Source organism: Lepidochelys olivacea (genome assembly GCF_965140295.1).
Source record: "Lepidochelys olivacea isolate rLepOli2 genome assembly, chromosome: 1".
Taxonomy (NCBI): Eukaryota; Metazoa; Chordata; order Testudines; family Cheloniidae; genus Lepidochelys; species Lepidochelys olivacea.
Genome location: NC_140411.1, coordinates 7,266,705 through 7,289,068, shown reverse-complemented (window position 1 = coordinate 7,289,068; position 22,364 = coordinate 7,266,705). Strand labels below are relative to the sequence as shown.

Below are 22,364 nucleotides of genomic sequence, written 5' to 3'. Positions count from 1 at the left end.
GGTGTTGGAGAGTTGCCTGGCAGCCTCCTGTTCATAATCTGACCTGTTCATTATTATTACATCACCTCCTTTGTCAGCCCCTTTGATTATAATGTCAGAGTTGTTTCTGAGGCTGTGGATGGCATTGTGTTCTCTACAGCTGAGGTTATGGGTCTGTTTGTTCATAATTTCAGCCTGTGCACGTCTGCGGAAGCACACTATGTAGAAGTCCAGTCTGTCATTTAGACCGTCAGGAGGAGTCCACGCACAATTCTTCTTCTTGTAGTGTTGGTAGTGTCGAGGACTTGAACCCCAGATGGCATGGTTCATTGTCTGACCACAGAGAGACAGGCAACCCCAGCAAGGTCCAAACACAAGGTCTTTATTGAGGAGTGCACACAACAATAGAGAGCGGTCCGTCTCCAAGGAGAACCAGCTGCCTCTTAGGTAAAACTAGTAGGTTTTTATAGACAGTTCCATCGCATCACAGATTATTTATTAAGCAACCCCCCCCCCCGCGTTAGTTAAAAGGTTTTTTTTATTATGCATGCATACTTATCCCCCTATTGTATATAGCTTTTAGCAAGTCGCAATGCCTCACCAAACTTTTTTTATTAGTATTGTTGTTAAACCGGAGACGAGGAGTTAAGAACAGAGATAGAACAGAAACAGGGAGTGGAGACAGTGTGTCTCCTTATCTAAACAAACCGTTTTCAGAACATCTGGTACAAAAATGCAGGAATGCAGGTCTCCCCTTATTTTATTCCTGCAACTTAAACAAGTATTCTTTCATTCTACTTATTTTGTTCAGGGACTTTCCCAGCAACCTTTATTGGCCTGACTTTGGTTCGGTTGGCATAACTGCTTTATGTTTAATTATTCTCACCTAACAGTAAGAGGGGGTCCTGTGGGTCAGTGCACTGTTTATTGGTGTGTTGAAAATATTCCTTAAGTAAAAGATGACGAATGTAGCCTTCCAGATCACCTCAGAACAGTACCATGTTTGTGGGGGTGTTGGGGCAGGAAGAGAGTCCCCGAGATAGGACAGACTCTTCACCCAGGCTAAGTGTGCGGTTGGATAGATTAACTACATTGTTAGGTGAGTTGAGGGTACCACTGTTGTAGCCCCCTGTGGCATGTAGGAGTTTAGATAGTTTACTGTCCTTTTTCCTCTGCAAAGAAGTGAAGTGTGTGTTGTAAATGGCTTGTCTCGTTTTTGTAAAGTCCAGCCACGTGGAAGTTTGTGTGGAAGGTTGGTTTTGTATGAGAGTCTCCATTTTTGAGGGCTCATTCTTGATCTTCTTCTGTCTGCTGCACAGGATGCTGATCAGGTGGTTCCTCAGATTCTTTGAGAGTGTGTGGCACAATCTTTCACCATAGTCAGTGGAGTATGTGGATGGCAATGGATTTTTTACCTTCAGTCCAGTTGGTATGATGTCCATCCATCTGCACTTGGAGAGAAAGATGATGTCTGTCTGTATCTGTGTGAGATTTTTGTTGAGGTTGATGGATTTCCACTCCATATGGCTTAATTTAGTGCCTTGCATGGTGTCAAGTGTCAGAGGGTAGTCGTCTTAGTCTGTATCCACAGAACCAACAAGGAGTCCGGTGGCACCTTAAAGACTAACAGATTTATTTGAGCATAAGCTTTCATGGGTAAAAACCTCACTTCTCCAGTTTGCAATGGGTTTGTGTTATTACTTGTTTGTTCAGTGAACAGTTGTATGATACTATCTCCTGGTAACTAATTGACTAGAAGCTGTTTCTAACACTTACATTCAGAGTCATGCACTCAATACCTCTCCAAGGCTTGTGCAAGACTTTCTAGAAAGTCATGAGATACCAGAACCGCTGGTCTGTGTTTCAACAAAGAGTTTAGCTGAGGTGCAGGGAAGGGGAGTGGTATAGTAGTTGTATGTAATTGACCCCAGTCACCAATTACATGAGCATGACTGAAGTAACTTGTACACACAAGTGGATATAAGTGCAATACCAGGGTTTGCAGGATTGACCCATTTGTGATGCCAACTCCTCTGCTGCCCAGCTGAAATAACTGTCAGTGTCAGGTTGTAATTTTCCAAATATCTACAGACCGTTGCATGGGGAGAGGATGCAGGTCCCGGGGGGATAAAGAGAAGCCTGTAGGATGATCGAAGTCTCTGGATTCCATCAACATTGGCCAGGCAATGCCCTTCAGCTTCTCTTGGAGGGATTCTTGGGGGTTAGAGTGTATCACTGGAAGCTTTTGGTAAGGGTGAGTTGAAAGCCCAGTTCTGATTAAATTTACACATGAAAGTGTGGCATGAGCTGTTGATATCACTGTTATTGAATTAAGGACCTGACCCTAAAAATTTATCCCATATCCTGGAAAGAGGCAGTTGCATAACCTAGACTGTCAGGAGCACAGAAGAAAAGAATTCACATAATGAAGCTATAAAACACATTTAAAAATAGCTTCAGTGCAGGATAGATAAATCCAATGACCGTTTTCACCATGCACTTACCATGTATTTACACAGATGCCATGATACAAGGGGCCACATTCAGAAGTGCAGGGTGAGAAAGGGTGTCTGTGTGAAGGGTGTAACAGGGTTCAAAAGAGAACTACATAAATTCATGGACAATGGATCACTCGATGATGATCTGTTCTGTTCATTCCCTCTGGGGCATCAGGCATAAGCTACTGTAGAAGACAGGATCCTGGGCTAGATGGACCTTTTCTCTTACTCAATATGGCCGTTCTTATGTTTGTATATTCTAAGGTCACAATGGTTAAATAATACAGTGTGCAAGTAGGCTGTGGAATTCACAGCCACAAGATATCAATGGGGCCAAGAGCTTAGCAGGATTCAAAGAGGGACTGAGTAACCAGAAAATCCAATTACAGTAGACAGGATTGTTTTAAAAAGGTTTTGAGGAGGCTCTAAACCTTCCTGATTTACACTACAAAACATGTCTAACTTGTGGGTGTCAGGGGGAAACTCCCTGGGAGCAGGTTATCTCATCACTGCCTATTTCAGGGCTTCTTCCACCTCCTCTGAAGCATCTGGACATGGCAACTGGCTACTGGGGGATGTGGACTACAAGTCTGATCCAGTCTGACTAATCAGAACCATGTAAATCCAACAGTATGTTTTTGCTTATCTACCTTGAGTTCTCTGAGTCCATAGACATGCATTGAAGGCAGAATGATTTCTTGCTAATATCATCTAAACTCCTCTTACTTTTCTTTTAGGAAGGACATTTCAGAATTCCTCGGAGTTGCGCAGTACATTATGTCAGCTGTCAATGACACCGAAATAAAATCTGTAATATTCCTTCTCACTGGGCTACCGGTTCATGAAGATACACATCTCTGGATCTCTATCCCCTTCTGCTTCATGTATGTTATTTCCACAGTAGGAAATTCAGTCATTCTGTTCATTATAAAAACAGATCCAGCCCTCCATGAGCCCATGTACATTTTCCTTTCCATGTTGGCCATCACAGACCTTGGCATTTCGATAACCACCATACCGACGATACTGGGCATATATTTGTTTAACTCAAGGGAGATTAGCCTCGATGCCTGTTTAGCCCAACTCTTCTTCATCCATTTGCTTCAATACATTGAATCTTCTATGCTGTTGTTGATGGCCTTTGACCGCTTCATTGCGATCCATAGCCCTCTGAGATATACCTCCATCTTAACCCTGCCGAGAATAGCCAAGATGGGACTGGTGTCTGTGCTAAGAGCGATGATCCTAATACTTCCACTTCCCTTTCTCCTAAAACGGTTCCGATACTGTCATGCCAATGTTCTCTCCCATTCCTACTGCCTGTACCAGGAGGTCATGAAGATGGCTTGTTCGGATATCACAGTCCACAGCATCTATGGATTGTTTACTAAACTCTTCCAGATGGGGTTGGACTCACTGCTTATTTTCCTCTCTTATGTGATGATCCTCAAAACAGTGCTGAACATCGCGTCCCACGAGGAGTGCCTGAGGGCCCTGAACACCTGCGTCTCCCATCTCTGCGCCCTCCTGCTCTTCTACACACCAGAGATCAGCTTGTCTGTGATACACAGATTTGGGAAGGGCTCTTCTCCCTTGCTTCAGATTCTCCTGGGCTACATGTCCCTGCTTCTCCCACCGCTGATGAACCCAGTAGTGTATAGCGTGAGATGCAAACACCTTCGTGCGAGGATAATCAAGCTGTTCATCAAGTGAAGGGTCAGTTCACCACCTGGCTCCAGTGGCATGGGAGAAGAAAACCATGAGCCACCTGTTCCATTCTGGACCCTTACATCTGAGATGACGTGAGTTACTGATCTCCACTCTATACCTACCTAGGCAGAATAAGTGTGTTTATGAAAATAAAGGTTGCTCCTGAAGTCTCTCCCCTCCTGGATAGCTGTCAGGGGAGAACTCACTCAGACCCTGCGTACACAGGCTTATTCACAGGATGATATGCCTGGGTCACCTGCCATAAGAGAGGACCAGGCACACTGACCCAGGATGTCTTTCCAGGCCTATGTCCATATTGGTCACATTAGCCCATTTTGAGTCACACTGGGAGCTCATGTGGAGTTGCTTGTCCAATATGACCCTGCTCTGTGGCCTGGCCAGTGGATTTGTCCTTCAGTAGAGTCAGGAGAAAACATGACTCAGCCCCAGAGTTGAACAATGGTTGGGTACAAGGCTCACACAGGTTTCAGCAAATGCTCCTTCCACAAGAAAGAGGTAAACAGATTGGAAGATGCTCTCAGAGACATGGGGGAACTAAAATGGATCCCAAGTCCTCCTTGGCTTCCCAGAAGGATGTAACTTGGAAACGTATATTTCTATCTTGGAGAAGAGACAACTAAGGGGAAATATGATTGAGGTATGTAAAGTCATGACTGGTGTGGAGAAAGTAAAGAAGGAAGTGTTGTTTACTATGTCTCATAACACAAGAACTAGGGGCCACCAAATGAAAATAATAGGCAGTAGGTTTAAAACAAATAAAAGAAGTATTTCTTCACACAACGCACATTGAATCTGTGGAACTCCTTGCCAGAGGATGTTGTGAAGGCCAAGACTATAACAAGGTTCAAAAAAGAACTGCATACATTCATGGGGGAGGGGTCCATCCATGGCTACTAGCCATGATGGGAAGGTGTGGAGTCCTTAGCCTCTGTTTCCCAGAAGATGGGAAAGAACAACAGGGAGCTGCCGTCCCCCGCCTCCTGACTACAGCCGTGTCACTGCAAGCGTCAAGAAGCTACTTCCAAAGCTGCAGGGGTTGGTGCCTGCAGGCAAGCGCAGGGCCGTGTGGACCCACCTGCACCCCCCACCAAATGGGACCTACCCCAGGTCAGTACCGAGCACCCCAGCCCTAAGCCCCCTTGCGCACTCTTACTCCTGCCCAGGTCCTGCACCCCAATCCCCGGTCTGCTCCTGAACCCTAACTCCTTCCCAGACCCCCACACCAACCACCAGCCCTGAGCCCACCCCTGCACTCCAAACACCTCATCCTCACACCCACCCCAGAGCCCACACCCACAACTGGAGCCCTCACCCTCTCCTGCACCCACCTCCAGCCTCAACCCATAGCCCCCTCCCACACCCTGAACCCCTCATCTTTGTCCACCGGAGCCAAGGGGGCCCCACAAACTCTAATAGCCCTGGGCCCCCAGAAGAGTTAATCCGGCCCTGATCACATAGCTAAATTAGGCAGGCTTTGCTCTGAAGCTAGAGAAACAGCTTTCAGGAGCCACATCTCCTGAGGCAGATTAGGGGTTTGTGTGGCCTTGGCTGAGCCAGGAAAACTGAGGCTTCCTCTCCTTCCCTTCTGCAGCCCTCCTCCTGCTGGGGAAGCGGGGTTAAGGGTGAAGGGGTTTCCACCCAGCACTCATCTTAGGGGAGTGGGGTCCAGGAATGCGGTCAGGCAGTGGGGGCTTATTCTGCTTCCCCACCCAGTGATTCTGAGATTGCCCCATTCCTAAGCTCAGTGCTATTCCAGTGCCCTGAGCCGCTCTCCGGCAGTCGGGTGTGGGGAGAGGGGCAATCCCCTGCATCCAGACCTCACTTCACCACAGGAGAGGCAGGTGGGTGGAACGGAGCAGGGTGACACCATTGGCCCAGGACAAGTGGCTGATCTACTACTCACCCAAACCCACCCTCACAAGGCACACCCCCATCTGGGGCAAGAGACCAGGGAATCAGCGCTCTGCACCAGCTGGACAGGGATACAACTGGGCACCAAGCTGGAATCGGGAGTCCCAGCTGGTGGATTGGGCTTGGATGATAAATAGATGGGTCCTGGCCCCGCAAGGCCCACCCATGGCTACACTCCTGCTTCGACACAGCCTTGTTTCCCTGTGTCTCTCAGAGCATCTTTCCGTCTGTTTGCCCCTTTCTTGTGGAAGCAGCTCTTGCTGAAACCCATGTGAGCCTGGGCCCTGTCACCACAGTGCTCTGTGCTCAGTGTGTCACAGGGTCAAGGTGTGAAGCTAACCTTTGCCCTCAGACTGCTTTCTGCCAGCCAGACCGTCTAAGATGAGGCTCCTGTGTCTGTTAGTCCATTCTTTGCAATGACTTGGAAACACAGGTCTAGTGACTGTGCAGAAACTCCCGGCATCCCCGTGACACTCCCACACGCCCCTCCAAAATCCTCATTCTTATTCCTTGTTCCTCACGGAGAAGGGAAGGGTCCTCCCCTACTGAAAGAACTGAGGGAAATTTTTATGTGGGGACCCTTGTGGAATCTCCCTTCATTTCTCTGGCCTGCACCCTGGGTTTGTAATGCAGAAAAGGAGGCTGACGGGGAGAAATCTGGTCCTATATTATATTATTATTATTATATTTTATTTCAGCATGATCGCAGCTCTGACAGCCTCATTGGAATCATTTGGCTGCCCCCTAGGAAGCCATGTGACTAATCGGCACCATATGAACAGTGATGACAAGCCTGGATTCCAGGAATAGAGCCTGCAGCTGGGCTGGCACTTAAGTCAGGTTGGGCAGGATCAGCACGAATCCCTTGTGATTTGGCCTCCTGGAGTTTACCATTGGCTGTGATTTGGTTAAAGCTGGTGCACATGAAGCCGAGAAGCTGAGATTCCCTGATGGCCAAGTGGACCCCAAGGGAATGTGCAGGCATGCTTCATAAAAAACACTTGCCACCCTATCTGAACAGATACTAGCTGATGCCTGTGAATCCTCTCTGATGACAACTTGCTCTCAGGCTGAAGACCTCTGATGTCAGTGGCTCCCCTTCTAGCAGGAATTGCGTACGTTGGCAGGTTTCACTATCTTTAAAATGTGAAGTGGAGGGGAAAGGCTGGAAGCTGTTTCCATTTGCAGATGTTCTGTGCAAAGGCAGAGGACTCAACTGTGCTGTCAGGGAGACTCAGTGAGAGGGGGTGCCATTTCTAGAGGTGCTATGTGTTCTGGGCCCGATACTGCCAGGGTCTGAGTGAGAAGAAGCCCCACGGAATTTCAGTGACTATTTCCCAAATTGCCTCAGGTTTATTTGCTCCTGAACATTTAATTAGCAAATGCATTTTCAGAGGGTTTACCCTCTGGCTTGATTGTGTACACAGCAATTCAGAGCTGCGTTGCTTTGTGGTAACTGGTCTGCTAGGGCATATTTCTATTTCCTCACTGGCTGAGGGCTCCAGCATTTCTGCTCTGTAGAGACCTCTAAGAGTTACAGGGCTACCTGCATCTCTGCCCCCTCTCTGGTCTGTGAATGCCAGATGTCAGGCCTCATAGCCTTCCCTCTCACAGGGCCCTGGGTTACAAATGCAGGTCAACTGTGCTGCCGAGCAGGTCTGAGTGGGTTCAGCAACTGTGGTTGTCATGTGAGTACTAAAGTACAGATGTGGAAATATTATACCAAAACTTTTCATTGTAAGACAATATTACAAACAAAACTTTCATGACATGCCTGTATATCGAAAGCCAGCAGTAGAGTTGCTGGAATCTCTGCAGAAAGGAGCAGTGGTAACTTTACTGCTTAATGGCTTTGGCTTTAGAAAGTGTTTCAGAAATACTCCACATACTGTTTGCAATGGGTTTGTGCTATTGTGTTTGCAATGGGTTTGTGCTATTTTGACACGGTCTCCCACAGAATTCTTGCCAGCAAGATAAAGAATTATTGGCTGGATGAATGGACTATAAGGTGGATAGAAAGTTGGCTAGATTGTCGGGCTCAATAGGTAGTGATCAATGGCTCCATGTCTAGTTGGCAGCCGGTATCAAGTGGAGTGCCCCAAGGGTCTGTCCTCAGGCTGGTTTTGTTCAATATCTTCATAAATGATCTGGAGGATGGTGTGGATTGCACCGTCAGCAAGTTTGTAGATGACACTAAACTGGGAGGAGAGGTAGATACACTGGAGAGTAGGGATAGGACACAGAGGGACCTAGACAAATTAGAATCTTGGGCCAAAAGAAATCTGATGAGGTTCAACAAGGACAAGTGCAGAGTCCTGCACTTAGGATGCAAGAATCCCATGCACCGCTAGAGACTAGGGACCGAATGGCTCGGCAGCAGTTCTGCAGAAAAGGACCTAGGGGTTACAGTGGACGAGAAGCTGGATATGAATCAACAATGTGCCCTTGTTGCCAAGAAGGCCAACGGCATTTTGGGATGTATAAGTAGGGTCATTGCCAGCAGATCGAGGGACGTGATCATTCCCCTCTATTCAACCTTGGTGAAGCCTCATCTGGAGTAGTGTGTCCAGTTTTGGGCACTACACTGCAAGAAGGATTTGGAAAAATTGGAAAATGTCCAGCGGAGGGCAACAAAAATGATTAGGGGACTGGAACACATGACTTCTGAGGAGAGGCTGAGGGAACTGGGATTGTTTAGCCTGCAGAAGAGAAGAATGAGGGGGGATTTGATAGCTGCTTTCAGCTACCTGAAAGGGGGTTCCAAAGAGGATGTATCTAGACTGTTCCCAGTGGTAGCAGATGACAGAACAAGGAGTAATGGTCTCAAGTTGCAGTGGGGGAGGTTTAGGTTGGATATTAGGAAAAACTTTTTCACTAGGAGGGTGGTGAAACACTGGAATGCGTTACCTAGGGAGGTGGTAGAATCTCCTTCCTTAAAAGTTTTTAAGGTCTGGCTTGACAAAGCCCTGGCTGGTATGATTTAGTTGGGGATTGGCCCTGCTTTGAGCAGGGGGTTGGACTAGATGACCTCCTGAGGTCCCTTCCAACCCTGATACTCTATGATTCTATGACTGAATTTCCTACTATTGAAATAACATGCCTGAAGCAGAAGGAGATAGAGATCCAGTGATGGAAATCTTCCTGCCCAGGTAGCCCAGTCAGAAGGAACACTGAAAATAGGAACTTGGTGTCATTGACAGATGACATAATGTACTGGACAGGCCTTAGGAGTTTTCCACTTTTCGTCCTAAAAAGAAAAAGAAAAGGAGATTAGATGATATTTAAAGAAACATCTTTCTGTTCTCAATGCAAGTCAAGAGATGCCCAGGAGTTCAAGGTAGATCAGCAAAAACATACTCTTGGATTTACACCACTGATAGAAAGAAAGACACTCCCAGAATGGATCAGAACAGTAGTTCATTTAGTCCCGTGTCCGGTGGCCAATTCCAGGTGCTTCAGGGGAAGGTGGAAGAACCTCTGCAATGGGAAACTATGAGATAACCTGCTCCTAGGGAAAGTTTCCCCCTGACACCCACTAGTTAGACATATTTCCCCCTGACACCCACTAGTTAGACATATTGTGGTGTAAATCAGGAAAGTATATAGCTCATAACAAGATCTTTTTTAAAAAAAAAATCTCTACTACTGTAATTGAATTTTCTGGTTACCCATAGACACATCCAGTCCCTCTTTGAATCCTGCTAAGCTCTTGGCCCCATCAGTATCTTGTACCTGTGAATTCTGCAGCCTGTTTGAGAAGTGTGTAGTTTTAAAATTGTGACCTTCACACAGACACTCTTTCTGTCCCTCCACTTCCGAGTGTGGTCCATTGTGTATTGACATGTGGTAAACACATGGCTAATGCATGCTGAAAAAGGTCATTGTATTTATCTGTCCAGCATTGAAGCTATTTCTAAAAGTGTTTCATTGCCCCATTAACTATCCTATTTATTTTCCCCTGTCCTGAGGGTCCAAATTATGCCACTACCTCTTTCCAGCACATAGGATAAATTCTTAGCGGCAGGTGTTTAATTCAATAACATTGACTTCAACGGCATCACTCCAGATTTACATGTGTAAATTCAATGAGAACCAGCCTGTAATAACTTTCCCTAACAAAATCCTACTGGTGATATACTCTGACCCCCAAGAATTCCTCTAAAAGAAGCTTCTCTTCACCCTCACAAGACCTGCATCCTCTCTCCATGCAAGGATATTTGGCATGTTACAAGCTAACACAGACAGTGACTTCAGCTGGGTGAGGGAGGGACTGGCACCATAAATGGGTGAATAATGCAAATACTGGTGTTGCACTAATGTGCAGTTGAGTGTACAAGTTACTTCAGCCATGCTCCTGAAACAGGTGATGAGTGTGAATTACTTACAACCACCATTACACTCCACTTTCCTGCACCTCAGGTCTACTCTTTGTTGGAATACTGACCAGTGGTTCTGCTCTCTCATGGCTTTTTCAGAAGTGTTGTACAGGTTTTGCAGAGTTATTGTGCGCACAATCTTGAATGTAAATGTTAGAAACAGCTTCTGATCAGTTACCAGGAGAGAGTATCATCCAACTGTTCACTGAACAAAAGCTTTGCTAAAGTCAAGGAACAACACATCCACTGCTTTCCCCTTATCCACAGAGCCAGTTATCTCATCATAGAAGGCCATTAGATTAGTTAGGCATGACTTGCCCTTGGTGAATCCATTCTGACTGTTCCTGATCACTTTCCTCTCCTCTAAGTGCTTCAATCATTCGGTTCATTATAAAAAACAGATCCAAGCCTCCATGAGGCCATGTACATTTTCTTTTCCATGTTGGCCATAACAGAGCTTGGCTTATCGATAGCCACCATGCCAACAACGCTGGGGATATTCTTGTTTAATTCTAGGGAGATCGGCCTTGATGCTAGTTTTGCCCAGCTCTTCTTCATCCACTCACTTCAATGCAATGAATCCTCTGTGCTCTTGTTGATGGCCTTTGATCACTTCATCGCTATATGTAACCCACTGAGATATGCTTCCATTGTAACCCTGCCGAGAATACCCAAGATGGGACTGGTGTGTGTGCTAAGAGGTGTGGCTATAGTACTCCCACTGCCCTTGTTCCTGGATCATTTCCAATACTGTCATGCCAATGTCCTTTCCCATTCCTACTGCCTGCACCAGGAGGTCATGAAGAGGACTTGTTCGGATATCAGTGTCAACAGCTGTCATAAATATAAAGGGAAGGGTAAACACCTTTAAAATCCCTCCTGGCCAGAGGAAAAATCCTTTCACCTGTAATGGATTAAGAGGCTAGGATAACCTCGCTGTCACCTGACCAAAATGACCAATGAGGAGACAAGATACTTTCAAAAGCTGGGAGGACGGAGAAAAACAAAGGGTCTGTGTCTATCTGAGTGATGCTTTTGTCGGGGACAGAACAGGAATGGAGTCTTAGAACTTTTAGTAAGTAATCTAGCTAGGTATGTGTGAGATTATGGTTTCTTTAAATGGCTGAGAAAAGAACTGTGCTGAATAGAATGACTATTCCTGTCTGTGTGTCTTTTTGTAACTTAAGGTTTTGCCTAGAGGGACTCTCTATATTTTGAATCTAATTACCCTGTAAGGTATTTACCATCCTGATTTTACAGAGGTGATTCTTTTTTACTTTTTACTTCTATTAAAATCCTTCGTTTCAGAAACTGAATGCTTTTTCATTGTTCTTAAGATCCAAGGGTTTGGGTCTGTGGTCACCTATGCAAATTGGTGAGGGTTTTTACCAAACCTTCCCCAGGAAGTGGGGTGCAAGGGTTGGGAGGATTTTGGGGGGAAAGACATTTGGAAACAACACTTTCCTAATAAAAATTAAGCCAGATAAACGTTTGGTGGTGGTAGTGGAAGTCCAAGGGCAAAGGGTAAAATAGTTTGTACCTTGGGGAAGTTTTAACCTAAGCTGGGAGGGAATGGGAAAGGATGTTTCTACCTACATCTGGTCTTGTGAAGTATGCCAAAGAGTGGGAAAACCCCAAGACCAGGTCAAAGCCCCTCTCCAGCCACTCCCCATCATCGAAGTTCCATTTCAGCGAGTAGCTGTGGATATTCTGGGTCGTTTTCCAAAAAAGACACCCAGAGAAAAGCAGTCCGTACTGACTTTCATGGATTTTGCCACCCGATGGCCGGAAGCAGTACCTCTAAGAAACCCCAGGGATAAAAGTGTGTGCCAGGCACTAGCAGACCTTTTTGCCAGGGTAGGTTGGCCCTCCGACATCCTCACAGATGCAGGGACTAATTTCCTGGCAGGAACCATGGAAAACCTTTGGGAAGCTCATGGGGTGAATCACTTGGTTGCCACTCCTTACCACCATCAAACAAATGGCCTGGTGGAGAAGTTTAATGGAACTTTGGGGGCCATGGTACATAAATTCGTAAATGAGCACTCCAATGATTGGGACCTAGTGTTGCAGCAGTTGCTCTTTGCCTACAGAGCTGAACCACATCCCAGTGTAGGGTTTTGACCCTTTGAACTTGTATATGGCCATGAGGTTAAGGGGCCATTACAGTTGGTGAAGCAGCAATGGGAGGGGTTTACACCCTCTGCAGGAATGAACATTCTGGACTTTGTAACCAACCTAAAAAATACCCTCTGAACCTCTTTAGCCCTAGCTAAAGAAAAATTGCAGGATCCTAAAAAAGAGCAAAAAGCCTGGTATGATAAACATGCCAGAGAGCGTTCCTTCAAAGTAGGGGACCAAGTCATGGTCTTAAAGGCGCTCCAGGTCCATAAAATGGAAGAATCGTGGGAAGGGCCATTCATGGTCCAGGAGCCCCTGGGAGCTGTTAATTATCTCATAGCATTCCCCACCTCCAACCGAAAGCCTAAAGTGTACCATGTTAATCCTTTCAAGCCCTTTTATTCCAGAGAGTTAAAGGTTTGTCAGTTTACAGCCCAGGGAGGAGACAACGCTGAGTGGCCTGAAGGTGTCTACTTCAAATGGAAAAGTGCTGGTGGTGTAGAAGAGGGGAACCTCTCCATGACCCTTGGGCATATCCAATGACAGCAGATCAAGGAGCTGTGCACTAGCTATGTGCCGATGTTCTCAGCCACCCCAGGACTGACTGAACGGGCATACCACTCCATTGACACAGGTAATGCTCGCCCAATTAAAGGCCAACCTTACCGGGTGTCTCCTCAAGCTAAAACTGCTGTAGAATGGGAGTTCCAGGATATATTACAGATGAGTGTAATCCGCCCCTCTGGAAGTGCATGGGCATCTCCAGTGGTTCTAGTTCCCAAACCAGATGGGGAGATACGTTTTTGCGTGGACTACCGTAAGCTAAATGCTGTAACTCGCCCAGACAACTATCCAATGCCACGCACAAATGAACTATTAGAGAAACTGGGACGGGCCCAGTTCATCTCTACCTTGGACTTAACCAAGGGGTACTGGCAGGTACTGCTAGATGAATCCGCCAAGGAAAGGTCAGTCTTCACCACACATCTCGGGCAGTATGAATTTAATGTACTCCCTTTCGGGCTGTGGAATGCACCCGCCACCTTCGAAAGACTTGTAGATGGTCTCCTAGCGGGATTAGGACAATATGCAATCACCTACCTTGACGATGAGGCCATACTTTCGGATTCCTGGGCAGAACACCTTGGACATCTACAAAAAATCGTTGAGCACATAAGGGAGGCAGGACTAACTCTTAAGGCTAAGAAGTGTCAAATAGGCCTAAACAGAGTGACTTACCTTGGACACCAGGTGGGTCAAGGAACTATCAACCCCCTACAGGCCAAAGTGGATGCTATCCAAAAGTGGCCTGTCCCAAGGTCAAAGAAACAGGTTCAATCCTTCTTAGGCTTGGCCGGTTATTACAGGTGATTTGTACCGCAATACAGCCAAATTGCCACCCCACTGACAGACCTAACCAAAAAGAAACAGCCAAGTGCCGTTCAGTGGACCGAAAAGTGTCAGAAGGCCTTTAACCAGCTTAAAGCAACACTCATGTCTGACCCTGTACTAAGGGCCCCAGACTTTGACAAACCGTTCCTAGTAACCACAGATGCGTCCGAGCGTGGTGTGGGAGCAGTTTTAATGCAGGAAGGACCTGATCAAGAATTCCACCCTGTAGTGTTTCTCAGCAAAAAACTGTCTGAGAGGGAAAGCAACTGGTCAGTCAGGGAAAAAGAATGTTACGCCATTGTCCACGCTCTGGAAAAGCTATGCCCATATGTTTGGGGATGGCGTTTCCACCTGTAAACCGACCATGCTGTGCTATGGTGGCTTCATACCACCAAGAGAAATCACAAAAAAACGTCTTTGGTGGAGTTTAGCTCTCCAAGATTGATTTCGACATCCAACACATCTCAGGAAATTCTAACAAAGTGGCTGATGTACTCTCCTGTGAAAGTTTCCCAGAATCAACTGGTTAAAATCGTCCTTGAGATGTGGAAAATATTGTTAATCTTTATGTACTTGGTAGTATATTTAGAGGTGCATGTGTCTTATTAACTCTGTTTTTTCCAAGCGCTCCAGGAAGACATCCCAGCCAGCGTTTCACCCTAGCTGAGATTTGCAGGGCGTGTCATAAATATAAAGGGAAGGGTAAACCCCTTTAAAATCCCTCCTGGCCAGAGGAAAAATCCTTTCACCTGTAAAGGGTTAAGAAGCTAAAGGTAACCTCGCTGGCACCTGACCAAAATGACCAGTGAGGAGACAAGCTAACCTAAGATAGTAAAAGTAAGCTTAGGAGGTTTTCATGCAGGTCCCCACATCGGTACCGTAGAGTTCAGAGTGGGGAAGGAACCTTGGCAACAGCATCTATGGATTGTTTGCTAAACTCTGAACGATGGGGTTGGACTCACTGTTCATCTTCCTCTCTTACATGATGATCCTCAAAACAGTGCTTAGCATCGTGTCCCATGCAGAGTGCCTCACGGCTCTGAACACCTGCATTTCGCACCTCTGCGCTGTCCTGCTCTTCTACTCACCAGAGATCGGCCTGCCTGTGATACACAGATTTGGGAAGAGATCTTCTCCCTTACTTCAGATTCTCCTGGGCTACATCTTTCTGCTGGTCCCTTCCCTGATTAACCCAGTTGTGTACAGCTTGAAAAGCAAACACCTTCATGCAAGGATAATCAGGGTGTTCATCAAGTGAAGGTTGAGTTCATTACCTGGCTTCAGAGCTGGTGACATGGGAAATGAAAAACTCATGTCACAGCCACATATTATATCCTGGATCTGTATATCCAAGATGACACAAACTACTGTTCTCCACTCTGTAGAGAAAGGTTCAGGTGGGGTATAATGCCTGGAAGAATTGGAGAGGGGCTGGTGAGGAAGGACAGGGCACTGGGGGAAGGAGACAAAGGCAGACAGTAACATTTACAAAGTGATTGTGTTAATGGAAAGCCAGGGGCCAGTGGGTTGTGGGCACATAAAGAGCCATATTGTTGGCTGCTTCACCTCAGAATTCCTGTTGATACAGACAATAAATAGAAGGGATGTAGATGTTGTTTCCCATTACACCTGACCTGTCACTGTCCCATCTCTGGTTAAACATTCAAGGGCCATGAAAATGTCACAGTCCTTGCTTTTCCTGAGTGCTCTGGGTGCTCCGTGATCCATGGGGGCTGCACCAACTTTTGACAGGGGCTATTGAAGAAGCATGGACCCCCACTCTTCCCCTATGCCCTCAGCCAGGTGCTTGTGACTGAGTCATGTCAGAGATATAATTAATGCAGAATCCCAAGGAGTATCCATCCAGGCACCTGACCCCTACTGTTGATGGCTCTATACACAGCACCCGCGCTCAGCCCACTCCCCACTGTGGCAGTGCAGAACTGCATGTGTGAGTAATGGTCTGACACACAGGAGTCCTGGTAATAGACTGAGGCCATGGATCTCTCCTCGGCACCTCTGTTTGTACCTCGACAGCGGGCATACTTCCCAGTGCCAGGAGCCTGTCTTCACTGGCAAGTCGTTGCACTGAAACTTGCTGCTCTCATGGGGATGATTTTTCACACTCCTGAGTGAGAAAGTTTTAGCACAGTAACTTGCCAGTGTAGACAAGCCCTTAGTGATGGTTGGCTCTTAGATATTTTCAGCTTGTAGCAGGCTGGGCAGAAATGCTGTCCCACCACAACTGATTTCAGCTCTCATTTGAGCACTTAAAATAACAAAGGCTCCTAATGGACCCTATTTTGCTCTACCTTTGAAGAGTGGGGAGGAAGAAATTGAAGTAGACTTGGCACCCTTAAGGACAGTCCACACCTTCTTTCTGGGATACCTGTCCCCAGCCCACCTACTTTCACAGAGCTCTGGCATTTGAGCCCCTGGCTTAATCAGGTCCTTTCAGCTGAGGGTGACCCCATCATTTGGGACAGGTTAAGCACAGTTTTGCTCCCCTTTATTCATACAGTAAAGACAGCAACACTGATAACAGCATTTCACTACCCTGAATTCAGTACTATAGTGATTAGTAACCCAACACCAGCCAAAGTTGATCACTTTGACCAACACCACTCTATCTGCTGGATACCTAGGCTGAATAGGTGTGTTTGTGTAAATACAGTTTGCTCCTGAAGTATCTCCCCCTCCCAGATAGCTGTGAGGAGAAAACTCATTTAGACCCTATTTATACAGGTTTATGCACTGGGTGATATGATGGGGACACCTGTCATAGCAGAGGACTGGACTCACTGATCCAGGAGGTCTCTTCCAGGCCTATGTCCCTTTGGGTCACATTAGCTCATTTTGCATCACACTGGGAGCTCATGTGGAGTTGCTTGTCCACTATGACCCTGCTCTGGGCCCTGGCCGATGGATTTTCCCCTCAATAGATGCAGGAGAAAGCATGACTTAGCGTTATCATCTGGAAAAGGAATTGCTCTTGGGCTCCTGTTTAGTGATTTCACAGGAGTTTAATTCCCTGAGTTTCTGGTAATCGCAGCATGCCGAGCTGCCAATTGCCTCCTCCCCAGCCAGTCACCCCAGAAAGAAAAGATGGTTCAGGGGTTACAGTGCTGGCCTGGGTCTCAGAAGAACTGGCTTCAGGTCCATGGTGTTCCACAGACTTCTCCTGGGGCAACTCACTTAGTCCCTCTGTGTGTCAGCCACAGGTGTTTTATTATGGCTCATATCACTACCTACTGCCCAATTTATAAATAGGAAGGAGGCATTGCTTCAATAAATTCTGTTATTCTTGATGTAGCCATTTGGCCATTTGGCTTCATTTACTTCAGATGAAATGGTAGTTGCTGCTCAATTCCCACCATACAAAAGAAAAAATCAGCACAGCACCCTTTGAAGAGGGAGTTCTGAGCCCCTCCTGCAGCTCAGCAGTTAGGTGGGGGAATCAGGACATGGTTTCAGAGAGCAAAGGATCTGGAGAGCATTGTCTGTCCAAACAGAGCCCTGCTGGGCTGCTCCTCGGTCAGGTTCTGACCCCCACCTGCTCCATGAACAGTGATAGCTGCTCCAGCATTGGGGATACCTCATACCTGCATCCAAATTTCCAACATCACCAAGTTTGGGGGTAGCTAGATCTGGGTGGGGGGTTGTTAATGTCCAACAGAGAGCAAGCAGCAGATATTTGGAACTGGGCATGGGTTACACTCATTTTTAATAAGAATGTGCATGGCCTTGCTTACCTGGCATGTTCATGTCTGATGCCTGGGGGCTCTGTACCCCAGTGCAGAGGGGAAAGTGTCTCTCTCACTGATGAATGAAATGTTCACTAACTAACCCTCAGTGCCTTAATTTGTGGCTGCACCACTTGAGATGCGGCCAACAGAATCCCCCTTGGGATTTTATTGGGAGTCTTGTACTAGTTCCTGTTTTTTTCCTAAAGCCCCAATTTCTGGAATTAAGGGACTGCATGGAAATCTCAGCACTCAGTTTTCTTTACAAAGTTTCTTTTAAAAATGTGTTGCAGAAAAGCTAGAAAACCTGAATTAGGTGCCCCCCAAGGGCTCAAAAACTAAAGTCAAATGAAAAAGAAACTCATATATGTATATATCTAGAAGTCATTATCTTTAAACCAATCTCATATTTTTTGGGGTGTGTGTGTGTGACTCATACTTGTTGAATAGGGCTTGGTGACATCAAGAAGGAATTAAATAAGTAGTAAAGAGTTATATCAAGCACAATGCTCCTATGTTAGACAAAGCTATACATTAAGAGCTATACATTCTCCTAAGTGGACCTCTTTTTCACAAACATATGTAAGCAGTTACTGTGCTGGCCACACACAGTCCCTGCCTTGCAAACAGAGAAGGTGGTTACCAATTTACAGAAGGCTTCTCTTCTCCTTGTCTGTTCTTCTAAACCAGGGGTGATCAAACTTTTTGGCCCTACGGCTACATCGGGTACAGAAATTGTATGGAGGGCCAGGTAGGGAAGGATGGGGTAGGCTTTGCCTCCTCAAACAGTGAGGCGTGGCCTGGCCCCTGCCCCATATCCAGCCCCCCAGAACCTCCACCCCATCCAACCCCCCCCTGCTCCCCACCCCTGATTGCCCCAGGGACACCTGCATCCTATTCAAACACCCCTGCTCCCCACCCCCTGACCACCCTTTTGGGGTCCCCTTGCCACCTATTCAACCATCCCTACTCTCCCCACCTCATGTTACCTATGGGATGGGGGAAAGAGGGGCTCAGTCCTTTCCCTGTGCATTTCCCCTGCTGGTTTGGCTGCTCTCCCTGGCAGTTGGGCAGGGCTCACTCCCTGTCTGGACTTGGCTGCTGGGGACAGGGGCCAAGCATGCTGGGGGTGCAGGCATGTCCAGTGGGCATGTGGTTACTAATTTTTACCTAATTAGCATTTTAGAAGGGAATGGAGGGTACCAACCAAAGATCATACCAAGTTTACTCACTCATCAGTCATTCATTCTGGCTCTCTGTGTGATGTTTCTGTGTGATTATGACCAGGTCAGTTTGTGCTCCATGCTGGAACTTTATACATGTGATATTTACTTTTCCATGGGCCCATATTTACCGACCAATAGGTTCAATCTCAATCATACACACAGACTGTGATGGTCCTTTATCACACTTGCTTCTGCTTAAAGTGATCTTGCTCCCAAGATCCTCTGCAGCCTCCCAGACATGTTTAAGCCATATCACGTTATGCTCACATCATTCATTCAGTAAATCACACCAATTTGGCACCATCCCAACATAGTGTACTTGGACTTTCAGCAAGTCTTTAACAAGGTCCCTCACCAAAGGCTCTTAGGGAAAGTAACCTGTCATGGGACAAGAAGGAAGGTCCTCTTCTGGATCAGTAACTGGTTAAAAATGTGAAACAAAGGTTAGGAATAAACGGTCAGTTTTCAGAAGGGAGAGAGGTATATTGTGGTGTCTGCAGGGGTCTGTACTGGGACCTGCGATGTTCAACATATTGATAAATGATCTGGAAATAGGGGTAAACAGTGAGGTGGCAAAATTTGCAGACGATACAAAACTACTCATGGTATTTAAGTCCCAGGCAGAGTACGAAGCGCTACAAAAGGAGCTCTCCAAACTGGGTGACTGGGCAACAAAATGGCAGATGGACTTCAGTGTTGATAGGTGCAAAGTAATGCATATTGGCAAACATAATCCCAACTACACATATAAAATGATGGGGTCTAAATTAGCTGTTACCACTCAAGAAAGAGATCTTGGAGTCATTGTGCATAGTTCTCTGAAAACATCCACTTAATGTGCAAGTGCATTCAAAAATGCAGACATAATGTTGGAAATCGTTAGGAAAGCAGTTGATAATAAAATAGAAAAGATCATAATGCCACTATATCAATCCATAGTATGCCCAAATCTGGAATACTGTATGCAGTTCCGGTTGCACCATCTCAAAAATATATATTGTAGAAAGTCCAACGGAGGGCAACAAAATTTGTTAGGTGGGCTGGGGCACATGACTTACGAGGAGAGGCTGAGGGAAATGTGCTCATTTAGTCTGCAGAAGAGAAGAGTGAGGGGGGATTTGATAGCAGCCTTCAACTACCTGAAGGGGGGGTTCCAAAGAGGAAGGAGCTCGGCTGTTCTCAGTGGTGGCAGATGACAGAACAAGGAGCAATGGTCTCAAGTTACAGTGCGGGAGGTCTAGGTTGGATATTAGGAAACACTATTTCATGAGGACTATGGTGAAGCACTGGAATGGGTTACCTAGGGAGGTGGTGGAATCTCCATCCTAGAGGTTTTTAAGACTCAGCTTGACAAAGCCTTGGCTGGGATGATTTAATTGGTGTTTGTCCTGCTTTGAGCATGAGGTTGGTCTAGATGACCTCCTGAGGTCTCTTCTAACCCTAATCTTCTATGATTCTATGAATTGGAAAAAGTACAGAGAATGGCAACAAAAATGTTTAGGGGTATGGAAGAGCTTTCATATGAAGAGAGATTAAAAAGACTGGGGCTGTTCATCTTGGAAAAGAAATGGCTACAGGGGGGTATGGCAGAAGTCCATAGAAGCATGAGTGGTGTGGAGATAGTGAATAAGCGAGTGTTGTTTACCCCTTCACACGAACTAAGTGTCAACCAATGATGTTACTAGGCAGCAGGTTTAAAACAAACAAAAGAAAGTACTTTTTCTCAGAATGCACAGTCACCCTTTGGAACTGTTTGCCAGAAGATGTTGTGAAGGCCAAAAGTATAACTATCCAAAAAAAAAAGAAGTAGATAAGTTCATGGAGGATAGGACCATCAATATCTATTAGACAAGATGCTCAGGGACACACCCCATGCTTTGGGTGACTCTAAACCTCTGACTGCCAGAAGGTGGGAGCAGAGGAAAGGTGATGAATGACTCAATAATTGCCCCATTTTGTTTTTTCCTTCTGAAGCATCTGCACTGTCCCCTGTTTGAAGACAGGACACTGGGCTAGATGGAGCATTGTTGAGACCCAATATGGACTTATGTTCTTACATTTTTCCACTGATGGGTGGGGTGCTGCAGACAAGCCTTTTCCAGGGGATCCCTCTGTTACAGAGCTAGCATAGATACCATAGCAGACATCCAGGGGCTGCTCTGTGTGGGAGGCAGATTGGGGTTAGTGCTTCCACCTAGGGATGTGGACGTGTAGCATGAGTGACAGAGGCTCATAATTTGAGATACAGCTGGGCTGGAAAACAGAGAGATTTTTACACCTACCGAAAATGTTTGACCCAAATGAAAATGCTTCTGTGTGACACCCCAGAGAAGTTGGTGTCAGCTCTGCCTAGCCTGCTTGATGGCCCATTAAGGACCATCGGCTGTACAATTGACCCATTGAGAGAAGGCAGATACACCTTGTAACTCAGTAAGACATGCAGGGACATGCCTATTGACAGAACTCTTAAGATTTTTCTGTGCCATGTGATGGGTAGCTTGTGTTTGAAACAAAGGAAGCACAGGCCACATGTCAAAGGACTATAAAATGCAGCTGAATCATCTCCATTTTGACTTCAGTCCTGCTTCTTACCTCTGGAGGAACTTTGCTACAAACTGAAGCTCTGCACAAAGCACTGAATGACCCATCCCAGCTGTGGATGTACTCCAGAGACTTGATTTGAACCTGCAGTTTATTCCACCACTGCTACAAGCCTGAACCAAGAACTTTGCCATTACTGTATGTCGTTGATTCCTTTCACCAGTTTTTGCTCTAATCTATATTCCTTTCTTTTTATGCATAAACCTTTAGATTTTTAGATTCTAAAGAATTAGCAACAGTGTGATTTGTGGGTAAGATCTGACTTGTATATTGACCTGCGTCTGGGGCTTGGTTCTTTGGGATCGGGGGAACCTTTTTTCTTTTACTGGGGTATTGGTTTTCATAACCATTCATCCCCAAAAGGAGTGGTGCTGGTGGTGATACAAGGGAACAGGAGTGTCTAAGGGAATTGCTTGTATAACTTCTCGTTACCCAGTGGGGTAAAACTAAAGTCCTCTCTCTTTGGCTGGTTTGGTGTGCCTTATTTAGGAAAGGGACTCCAATTTTGGGCTGTAACTGCCGTGCTCTAAGCAATTTATCCTGAATTGATACTCCCAGTAGTGTCCCACCAAAGGGAGCATCATTACAGAGACTTGTGGAATTTCCCTTCCCTGGCCTGCACCCTGGGTTTGTAATGCAAGACAGGGGGCTGCCAAGGAGAAATATGGTCCTATATTATTAATTATTATTATTTTTATATTTTATTTTATTTCAGCAAAATTACAGCTGTGACAGCGTCATCGTTACCACTTGAACGCCTTCGAAGTAGCCCTGTGACTAACTGGA

The 22,364-nt window shown here is 46.1% G+C and overlaps 2 protein-coding genes across 2 annotated transcripts in view; one reads left to right on the top strand and one right to left on the bottom strand.

Annotated features, from left to right (window-relative positions):
* Nucleotides 1-22,364, bottom strand: part of LOC311513771 (olfactory receptor 51G2-like) — a gene marked incomplete at both ends in the record, with an annotated part of 350,119 nt that overhangs the window by 77,244 nt on the left and 250,511 nt on the right. The gene's annotated exons all lie outside the window — the stretch shown is intronic.
* On the top strand, nt 3,255-4,190 carry LOC311513569 (olfactory receptor 51G2-like; the record flags this gene model as incomplete). The annotated part of the gene is made up of 1 exon (XM_084615490.1): nt 3,255-4,190. One exon carries the CDS (start codon nt 3,255-3,257, stop codon nt 4,188-4,190), a length of 936 nt encoding a protein of 311 aa, XP_084471616.1.